Source organism: Anolis sagrei, chromosome 13, assembly GCF_037176765.1.
Source record: "Anolis sagrei isolate rAnoSag1 chromosome 13, rAnoSag1.mat, whole genome shotgun sequence".
In the NCBI taxonomy this organism is placed as follows: domain Eukaryota; kingdom Metazoa; phylum Chordata; class Lepidosauria; order Squamata; family Dactyloidae; genus Anolis; species Anolis sagrei.
The window spans coordinates 6,150,949-6,162,504 of NC_090033.1; the positions used below are offsets into that span (position 1 = coordinate 6,150,949).

At 44.5% G+C, this 11,556-nt stretch overlaps 1 protein-coding gene across 25 annotated transcripts in view; it reads left to right on the forward strand.

Moving 5' to 3' along the window:
* KIF1B (kinesin family member 1B) overlaps positions 1-8,615 on the forward strand; it is a 136,724-nt gene extending 128,109 nt beyond the window's left edge. For all 25 annotated transcript variants that reach the window (XM_060758908.2, XM_060758911.2, XM_060758913.2 and 22 more), the window contains 4 exons: positions 605-754; positions 1,565-1,757; positions 2,950-3,068; positions 4,320-8,615. In XM_060758908.2, the coding sequence (XP_060614891.2) occupies positions 605-754; positions 1,565-1,757; positions 2,950-3,068; positions 4,320-4,362 (505 nt within the window). In that variant the 3' untranslated portion in view covers positions 4,363-8,615. The remainder of the gene's footprint in view (positions 1-604; positions 755-1,564; positions 1,758-2,949; positions 3,069-4,319) is intronic.
* The last annotated feature ends 2,941 nt before the right edge of the window (positions 8,616-11,556 follow it).

Sequence of the window (11,556 nt, forward strand, 5' to 3'; positions counted from 1 at the left end):
ATGGCTAGCTAGATGGATGGACTGACAGACAGACAGATAGTTTGAATGGATGGATGGATGGATAGATCGATCAGAAGGATGGATGGATAGATAGATAGATAGATAGATAGTTCAGATGGATGGATGGATGGACAGACAGACAGTTTGAATGGATGGATGGATAGATAGATATTTCAGGTGGGTGGATGGATGGCTAGCTAGATGGACAGACGGACAGATAGTTTGGATGGATGGATAGATAGATAGATCGATCGGAAGGGTGGATGGATGGATGGATGGATGGATGGATAGATAGATAGATAGATAGTTCAGGTGGATAGATGACTGGCTGGCTGGCTGGCTGGCTAGCTAGCTAGACAGACAGATAGCTGGCTTGCTGGACTGTGGCTTGTCCCTCATTTATTTCCCCACCTCCCTCCACAAATGGAATAAAATATGTGGAGAAAGTGGGAGATCATACTGTGGTTTATTTATTCGTCTATGGGGCAATTTGAGACTTGAGTTAACATCAGCCATGGCAAAGCATGGTGCCCAAATGTGGCCCCTGACTTCCTCTCTCTTAGGATTGATTTCCTTTTCTCTTTCACTTTTTATTAATCTTAAGGACCCCTGAAGCAAACTCCCGCACCTCTAGTCCTGGTCCAGAAGGAGAGCCATTCCAGTTGATGCCGCCGGTTGAAGCCTCTTACTTGGCCAGGGCCGGCAAGAATGAGTTCCTGAACCTGGTTCCTGACATTGAGGAAATCCGACCTGGGTGAGTGCCCCGAGTTCACATTACGGTTCCCCAAACCCTCATTTCTAGCCAAGACCAAGGGATTTTGTTTCTTCTCCCACACTTCCCCTTAACTAATAAATAAATGGACGAATTTTGCCCAACATTGGGGCAATAGCCAGTTAGTCAAGGTAACGATCACATAGCAGATCTAAATAATAATAATTAATAATAAAAATAATAATAGTAGCAGCAGCAGCTGATCAAATTGAGGATCGCTTGGAGGCAAATACCATCTTACCAGTAGAACAAAAAGGCAATAAAAGAAGAAGTAGGGGCACGAAAGATCAGCTTCTGATTGACAAGATGATTCTGGAGAATTGCAAGAGCCACAAAACAAACCACTATACAACTTGGATTGATTACAAAAAAGCATTTGACTCACTGCCCATAGTTGGATCATCAAATGTCTGAATGTCATCAGGATTTGTGAAAATATTAGCAAGTTCACTGAAAGTGCAATGAAACAATGGAAAACGGAGTTATTTGTGGGCAGCTATGATACTGTTAACATCAAGAGGAATTTTCCAGGGCGACTCACAGGGCGACCACTGTTGTTCATCATTGCAATGATTTGACGATTCTATGAAATAATGTGTGGCCACCAGAGGGCATGGGAGATATCCCTCAAAAAATCATTGCCCACAAAGGGCTGCGTTGCTGAGGTTTCCTTTTTAAAAAAAAAAAAAAAAACATCTTTCACTCTCCATTGTTTTAACTGCAATTCCTAGTTTGGACCTCTGTTCTGAATGCTTTCTCCTCCTCCTCCTCTTCCTGCTTTGCCCCCTCCAGCTCTGTGGTCTCCAAGAAAGGCTACTTGCACTTCAAGGAGCCCCTCTCTCCGTCGTGGGCGAAGCACTTTGTGGTGGTCCGCCGCCCCTACGTTTTCATCTACAACAGTGACAAGGACCCCGTGGAAAGAGGGATCATCAACCTCTCCACCGCTCAAGTGGAGTACAGCGAGGATCAGCAGGCCATGGTGAAGGTCAGTTGGAGCTGTTCCTGCTCTAGATAGTTGGGTAGATAGATGGATAGATGGATAGGCACATAGATCGGCAGGCCATGGTAACAGATCAGTTTCAACTGCGATAGAATAGATCAATAATGTAGATGGATGGATGGATGGATGGATGGATAGATAGATAGATAGATAGATAGATAGATAGATAGATAGATAGTATATCAATAATGTAGGTGGATGGATGGATGGATGGTTACATAGATCAGCAAACCTTGGTGAAGGTCAGTTGTAGCTGCGATAGATCGATAGATAGATAGATAGATAGATAGATAGATAGATAGACTAAATCAATGATGTAGGTAGACAGATGGATGAATGGATGGATGAAGAGATAGATAGATAGATAGATAGATAGATAGATAGATAGACAGATAGATCAGCAAACCATGTGAATGTCAGTTGCAGCTGCTATAGATAGATAGATAGATAGATAGATAGATAGATAGATTAATAATGTAGATAGACGGACGGATAGATGGATAGATAGATAGATCATCAGGTCATGTGAAGATCAGTTGCAGCCGCTATAGATGAGATATAGATGAATAGATAGATAGTTCAATAGATCAATAATGTAGAAGATGGATGGATGGATGGATGGATGGATGGATGGATGGATGGATGGATGGATAGATAGATAGATAGATAGATAGATAGATAGATAGATAGACCGATCGATCAGCAGGCCATGTGAATGTCAGTTGCATCTGCTATAGATAGATAGATAGATAGATAGATAGATAGATAGATAGACTAAATCAATGATGTAGGTAGACAGATGGATGAATGGATGGATGAAGAGATAGATAGATCAGCAAGCCATGTGAATGTCAGTTGCAGCTGCTATAGATAGATAGAGAGATAGATAACTCAATAATGTAGATGGACAGACAGACAGACAGATAGATCATCAGGCCATGTGAAGATCAGTTGCAGCTGCTATAGATGAGATAAACAATGTGGATAGACAGATAGATCAGCAGACCATGGTGAAGGTCAATTGCAACCGCTCTAGATGGATAGATAAGTAGAGGGAAGGAAGACCCCATCTGCCTTAGCTTGAGTCCTTCCCTGAATGTTTTTGATTGAGGCTTTAAGTCAATTCTTAAAGAAAGGCCTGTTTTTCTCTTGTGGTGTGGTTGCCGACCCCTTCCAGACGCCCAACACCTTTGCCGTGTGCACCAGACACCGAGGGGTCCTCCTCCAAGCCATCAACGACAAAGACATGAACGACTGGCTCTACGCCTTCAACCCGCTTCTCGCTGGCACGATACGGTACGGGGCACACAATGCTGTCCTAGGCTGGGCTAGAATCGCCCTCTTGGTATGGCTGTTAATGAGAAGCTGAGCTGCGAAGAAGTGGAAGAATGTGGTGGGATAATACAGCCATTTAGAACGGTGGCAGGTTGAGTTTTGGCTCCTCTCCTCAGTAGGAGGGAAGCGGCCAAAAGGAAGTAGTCAGAGGAAATGACTATTTATTTATTTACGACATTTATATGTCGCCCTTCTCACCCTGAAGGGGACTCAGAGTGGCTTACAAGTTATAGGTACATACAATATATTATATTATTAGCACAGCACAATATTAGTATTATATATTACTAGATAGTATTATTATATTGCTATAGAGTACTATATATTACTAGATAGTATATATTGCTAGATAGTATTATATATTGCTAGATAGTGTTATATATTGCTAGATAGTGTTAAATATTACTATATAGTATTATATATTACTATATAGAATTATATAGCTATATAGTATTATATATTTCTGTATAATATTATATGTTATTATATAGTATGATATATTGCTATATAGTATTATTTATCACTAGATAGTATTATATATTATTATATAGTATTAAATATTGCTACATAGTATTATATATTGCTAGATAGTATTATATATTGCTAGATAGTGTTATATATTGCTAGATAGTGTTATATATTATTAGATAGTATTATATATTGCTATATGGTATTATATGTTACTATATATTATTATATATTGCTACATAGTATTATATATTGCTATATAGTACTATATATTACTATATAGTACTATATTGTACTATACCACTACACTGTAATATTATTACTAATATTATATATAACATGAAATATAAAATTATTATATTGTATTATTATTAATATTAGTCAGATGTTCAGCTGGGAGAAGAAAGTGTGTATTGCCACTGGCTCACACACACACAATCTCACAACCTCTGAGGATGCATGACATTTTTTACCCCACCCTGGGCATCATTCCACAGATTTATAAATCCCACTTGCCTAGTTTCCAACAGATCTCACAACCTCTGAGGATGTCTGCCATAGATGTGGGTGAAACGTCAGGAGAGAATGCTTCTGGAGCATGGCCAGACAGCCCAGAAAACTCACAGCAACCCAATATCCCATGTTGATAAGGAAAGCATTGGGAGAGTACGACAGGTGAAGGAAAAGAATTGCTGAAGGCGGTGCTCTCACCCTGATCTTCCTCCTCTTCTTCCTCCTTCACAGGTCCAAATTGGCCCGGAGGCGCTCGGGACCGCTGAAGTACTGAGTCCGCTTGGTGGGGCGTCTCCTCTCTATTTTCCTGCCCCTTCTAACACGCCATCTGATATAGATAAAAGTGTTACCTCTCATCTCTCTGTGATACTCTTGACTCCCTCTCTCTTTTCTCGTATGTAATCCTGTGGCTCAACCTCCCTTGCCCCCCAGTTGTCCACCTCCTCCTCCTCCGCCTCCTCCTCTTCAGCACTTAACCCCATTGTTCTTCTTCTCTTCCCACCTCCCCACTTTTCTTCGTCTAATGATGATAATTTCCATTTTTTTTACCTCTATTAATAGCATGTGGCCAAACTGGAGAAAGAAACCATAGGGAAAACAGGGGGGTCGGGGTGGGGTATCCGCTTTATATGCACGACTTTTTTTTTTTAACAGAAAGGGAAAAAAACCACTTTGTTTTTGTTTCGTTTTGTTTATCGGGACTTTCTGTCTCTCACCCGGTCGCATCCGTCTGTCCTGCTCAGTGTTGATGATGTGTTTTCGTCTCTCTCCGGACTCCTCCTCTTTTGGAAAGTGACTTGATCGCCGCTCTCTAGTTGAAGTTTCTTGCATTTGGGCTGCTCATAATCTCTTTGTGGCTATCAGAAACAGAGTGGAGCTACCTACCATGTTTTCCCGAAAATAAGACATCCCCACAAAATAAGCCGTAGAAGGATTTCTAAGCACTTGCGCGATATAAGCCATACCCTGAAAATAAGACGTAGTGAGAGGCGTGACTATGTAGTGTACCAGCACAAAGCGGTACAGCCCTTCTCATCTGCTCTCTCAGAGGTGACCAGAGTCATGTGTCCAGAGGAGATCACAGATGGCCATCTCCTTTGGAGGCATCTCAGATGGTTCCTCCATCTCCTTTGGAGGCATCTCAGATGGTTCCTCCATCTCCTTTGGAGGCATCTCAGATGGTTCCTCCAGTTTGGTCAACCCAGAAAGGGACCTTCTGTTCAAACCAATCAGGGAACTCATTGGACGGAGGCCCTGAGTTGACATCAACACATCAGCCTTGTTGCATTCTGGGAAACAATCTTTTGTCAGGAAACGCAATGCAACAGAGTCAGGATGGTGGCTGCCCATCTCACCTTAGAAACAAGGCATGGATCCAAATTGACACTTTTGGTGGGTTCTTGTATAGGGGAGGAGGGGATGGTCCTTGGGGACCTTTCCTCATTTGAACTCATCATTTAAACCAAATGCTTTCTGGACTTCTGGCCAAACATCAAAGTTTCTCTTGGCTGTGAGGTCTACATATTCTTCAAAGGGACCATCTTTTTCTTTCAAACGCATTGGTACTTCTGCGGCTCATTGTGGAAGAGCATTTTCAGCCTCAGGTTCATGCGTCCAGAGGAGATTACAGATGTCCATCTCCTTTGGAAGCATCTCAGATGGTTCCTCCATCTCCTTTGGAGGCATCTCAGATGGTTCCTCCAGTTTGGTCAGCCCAGAAAGGGACCTTCTGTTCAAACCAGTCAGGGAACTCATTGGATGGAGGACCTGAGTTGACATCAACACGTCAGCCTTGCTGCATTCTGGGAAACATCAGTGAGCTTGCAATGCAACAGTCAGGATGGTGGGTGCCCATCTCACCTTAGAAACTAGTCATGGATCCAGATTGACACTTTTGTTGGGCCCTTTGTATAGGGGAGGAGGGGATGGTCCTTGGCATGGGACATGGTTTGTGCATGTATTTTTGCTTTGCTATGTCCCTTGTGCTCATCTAATTGTGTACATATTAGCACAGCGGACACACTATGCACCACCGGCGTCTTTGTGCACAAACCAAAGCCGCCGGTTTAGGAGCTGAGCGGATTTTGTGACGGATTTAAGTGATGGATTTAAGATACTAAGTTGCTCTAGCGGCAACCCCTGAGTGAAAACAAAGGTGGGCCATCTGTATGAATCCAGAGAACCCTGGAGGAGCTCTTCCGAGAAATACTGTGTCCACACTAAGACAAAACTGTATGTGTTTTAGGTTGTTTTTTTAATTGTGTTTTGAAATCGTGGAATACAACTCATTGGCGAAGTCTTTGCTTTGGAAAGAACACTACCCTGGAGCGGACTATAAATACAGGGGTTACGTATGGGCATTAAGGGTATCTTCTTAAGAGGATCATTAAGAATTAATAGCAGTGTGTTATGTAAAGGTCACCGATTTCACGTCTCCTTTGTATGTATGCAGAGCTCAGATCAGTGAGAGAGAGGCAAACATTTGCTCTTGAGATGCTGTTTCTGGAGCTGAGTGATGGCTTTCGGAATTGTTTCAAGACTTACTCCTTGACTTCCTTGGTTGCTTAGTCCAAGGTTGTTATAATTGTCCAAATGCATCTCAGGTGACCTTTCCCCGACCAACAAACCAAGTAGGAACACACACTTCATCCTAAAGTACTCTTTGATTTCAGAAAATTTGAGGAAAGGACTGAGAATCTGCTTCTGAAGGCCTAGCTGGTTGTGGTTCTCCTGGAGTCAGTCAGCTCCTAGGCTGCCACCAAAATCAGCTCTTGAGATACTGTTTCTGGAGCTTAGTGGTGGCTTTTGGAATTGTTTTAAGATCTACTCCTTGACTTCCTTGGTTGCTTACTCCAAGGTTGCTATAATTGTCCAAGTGCATCTCAGGTGACCCTTCCCCAGCCAACAAACCAAATAGGAATACATCCTAAAGTACTCCGTGATACAATTTGAGGAAAAGACTGAGAATCTGCTTCTGAAGGCCTAGCTGGTTGTGGTTCTCCTGGAGTCAATCAACTCCTAGGTTGCCACCAAAAACATGCCACCAAAAGCAGCTTCATTGCCATGCCCTGGGCCAGCCAACCCACGGAGCATGGGCCACAAACATGAAGGATGCTTGTACGTTGGCATGGCTCCCTCCTATGTCAGATTTGCAGCTTTCTCAGTCCAGGGAGGTCTTCTGAAACCAGGCAGATTGCATTGGCAATGGGGATGTGGTTTCCAAAACTGAATGCACTTCTCTCTCTCCCCGCTTCTTTTATTTACACATTGCACTTTAATTCTTCTGGCCAGTGTTTCATGGAGTTCCTAAAGGGAAGAGGGGGAGAGATAGGATCAATAGTTTTCCTGGGATCCAAATCAGTGGCATTCCAAAGCAAAGACATTCCTCTCTGCTGCTTTATTACCTAATCATTTACAGGGATTTTTTAAAAAGACTAATGTTTCTATATTTATGCGTTTGTAGTTTACTTGCACACTAAGGCCGGATCCCTTTGGGGTTCAAGCTTCCTATGCACCAAGCGGTACGGTCCCCGGCACGACGGATGCCTGGATGACGTTGCTTTTTTGGATGTGGGAAGGAGACTAATTTTGCTGCTTTGGGTTTTGTTGAATGTATCCGGGACGAGACTTCACTTTACGCTCGTGTTTTCCTTCTTCGTTGTGACTCATCCCAAACCCGGAATGAGGCTTCACTTCACAAAGCTTGTGTTTTCCTTCTTCGTTGTGACTCATCGTCAATCTGTGTTATGTCGACATAGTGGGAATGTATCTTGATTTTTGTGCTTCTGCATTCGAACAGGGAAAGGAATGGATTGTATCATGTTGTGTTTCCGAATTCCAAGAGCAGATGATCCGACTGGTCTTGTCATACTTGAAGAGCTCCTTGGCATTCATTGAAGGCTTTTGTTGAACGACAATGCACTTGTGTCTCTCTGGAAGTCCCAAACAATATGTTTTCCTTTTCAGTATTACTGTTAACAATGTAAACGCAAGAGGGCTTCACGTACCCGAAACACTCATAGCCTATTTATTATCCTATTTATTAATAGCCTCATTTCCACACATTTTGTTGGTCAAACGTTTTGAATAAGTTGTTTTGTTCCTTTCCTCACATAAACACACATATCCCTTTGCCCGAAATGTACAATGTTGATGGCCTTCTCGAACAGAATCCCGCTCCCTCCCGAAAAAAGGATCTCATTCCGGCGAAGGCAACACACCTCCGTGATGAATTCCCAATTGGTTTCGTTGTCTTTCCCTCCCTTCGGCCCTTCTCCTCCTCCCCTTCCATGTTTTATTTTGTAAATATATATCTGACGTTCGGAGCTTGGGGTATACAAAATGTAAATACAGTTCATGTATTTGTACTAATTCTGATCCATTTTGCTGTATAGCCTTTAGGTGTGCAATGCCGATAACTCTTAATCTAACTCTGTGTATGGTAACCTGGCACCACCGAAACCTGTTAGCGAACGAGGCGAACAAAACGACAACAAATAAAGATTTAAAAAAACAGTGCATTACCAAGTCAGTGTGTCGTCTGCTCTCTTTATTTACATCAGGAACAGGAGGAAACGCGTTGGACTTCAACTCTCGCCAACTGTCACTATTAGTTAAGCGGCTTCATGGATTGTCAACCAACCACGATTGGAGGACTCTCCGCCCTGGAGTGTGGTGGAGGCTCCTTGGTACTAGTTGCAAGAGCCACAAAACAAACCGCTATACAACTTGGATTGGTTAGAAAACAGCATTTGACTCACCGCCACATAGTTGGATCATCAAATGTCTGGATGTCATCGGGGTTTGTGAAGCTTTCTGCCCCGGAGTTTGGTGGAGGCTCCTTCTTTGGAGGCTTTTAAGCAGAGGTGGGTGGTCATCTGTCAGGGGTGCTTTGAGTGTGATTTTCCTGCACACATATAACTTGTATTCTTTCATGTTGTAGCCTTTCTTCCAAGTCTCTTAAGTCAGGGTACAATCTATACACATAATAAAAGTGAAAATATGTGTATAAGTGTCCACTTAAGAGTCCAGTGGTTCTCAATCTGGGGTCTCCAGATGTTTTTGGCTCCCAGAAATCCTAACAGCTGGTAAACTGGCTGGGATTTCTGGGAGTTGTAGACCCAAAACATCTGGCGACCCCAGGTTAAGAACCACGGACGTAGACAGACAAGGTCCTGCCTTCACAGGAGACACCAGTGGCCTTCCCTCCAGTGACAGTGCAGGTTACAGTGACCGCCATGAACGTGTCCAACAGACCTGTCAATGTCCTCTGTAAACACCACAATGCCCACCACCCAAGTGAGTGCTTTCATGCGGCGACAATTTCATCCTAGATTTTATGTGTTTCCTCCACCACAGACATCCCTCCCTCCAATGAAATTGCAGGTTATAGTGAGTGCTGTAAACATGTCCAAGAGCCCTGTCGATGCCCTCTGCAAACACTACACTGCCCACCACCCAAGTGAAGGACCGACCATTCCACCCTAGATTTTATGTGTTTCCTCCACTACAGGCATCCCAGTGTTTCTGACTCCTTACTGGTGTGGAATTTGCATAAACCCACCCACTGACTCTCCCTTAACCTTTTCCTATTCTTTTCTATGGCACACAGCAAACAGAGGAATTGATCCGCAACTGAACATATTAGAGAGGTTTGGGGAGAATTCACCATCATTTATAGGAGTTGTGGGTCCTGGGATGTATAGTTCACCTGCAATCTAAGAACTGCACTCTGAACTCCACCGACGATGGACTTGGCACACAGAAGCCCCATGACCAAAGAAACATACTGGAGGGATTCATAGGAGTCTTAGTAGCGGCATGTCTTTATCCTTGGCAGTTTAAAGACATGGTTCATCAGTTTAACAGCTGAGTTACCTGTGTGCCATTACATGAATGCTTATGAATATCACTTGCTCAAAGGTTTGACTTCTAACAAGGTCATGCTTTTCTTGACTAGTGGTTTTCAAAAGGTGGTCTCCACATGTTCATGGAGATTCACAGTTGCCAAATGGACGTGACATTGTTTTTACCTTTTCAATAAGGTTATGGTGCACTTATTTCCAATAGGTTATGGAATTTCCAATACAGAAAGATCCGTGGACACCAGGGCACCCACGGGGGTGGGAGGTTGGCAAAGGGGTTCAGGGAGACCAAAGGGTGATTAGTTAGGGGGAGAGGGAGAGAATAAGCCCCATTCCGGGGCCCACGAAGGCCATGTAGCTTCTCTCATGTTCCTGCATGGGAAGCTGGAGCTGATAGATGGGAGTTCACTCTGCTCCCCGGATTCGAAACGCTCACCTTTTGGTCAGCAGTCCTGGTGTGTGTGAGAGAATTGGCTGTCTGCAAGGACGTTGCCCAGGGGATGCCTGGATGTGTTACCATCCCGCGGGAAGCTTCTCTCACCTTCCCACATGGGAAACTGGAGCTGGCAAGTGGGAGCTCACCCTGCTGCCTGGATTCGAACTGCCAACCTTTCGGTCAGCAGACAATTCTCTCACAACCTTTCTGGTGTGTGAGAGAAAATTGTCCGTCTGCAAGGACGTTGCCCAGGGGATGCCCAGATGTGTTACCACCCTGTGGGAGGCTTCTCTCATGTCCCAGCATGGGAAGCTGGAGCTGATAGATGGGAGCTCACTCCGCTCCCTGAATCCAAACTGTCCACCTTTTGGTCAGCAGTCCTTCTGACTGTCTGCAAGGACATTGCCCAGGGGATGCCCAGATGTGACCATCCTGTGGTAGGCTTCTCTCATGTCCCAGCATGGGAAGCTGGAGCTGATAGATGGGAGCTCACTCCGCTCCCTGAATTCAAACTGTCCACCTTTCGGTCAGCAGTCCTTTTGACTGTCTGCAAGGACATTGCCCAGGGGATGCCCAGATGTCACCATCCTGTGGTAGGCTTCTCTCATGTCCCAGCATGGGAAGCTGGAGCTGATAGATGGGAGCTCACTCCACTCCCTGAATTCAAACCGTCTACCTTTCGGTCAGCAGTCCTTTTGACTGTCCGCAAGGATGTTGCCCAGGGGATCCCCAGATGTGACCATCCTGTGGTTGGCCTCTCTCATGTCCCAGCATGGGAAGCTGGAGCTGATAGACGGGAACTCATCCCACTTCCCGGATTCGAACCACCGACCTTTTGGTCAGCAGTCCTGTGTGAGAGAGAATTGGCTGTCTGCAAGGACATTCTCCAGGAGACGCCTGGATGTGCTACCACCAATTTTTTTTGGTCAGCAGTCCTTTACAAGGAAGTTGCCCGGGGATGCCCAGATGTGTTGCTATCCTGTGGGAGGCTTCTCTCATGTCCCAGCATGGGAAGCTGGAGCTGATAGATGGGAGCTCACCCCGCTCCCTGAATTCAAACCGACCACCTTTTGGTCAGCAGTCCTTTTGACTGTCTGCAAGGACATTGCCCAGGGGATGCCCAGATGTGACCATCCTGTGGTAGGCTTCTCTCATGTCCCAGCATGGG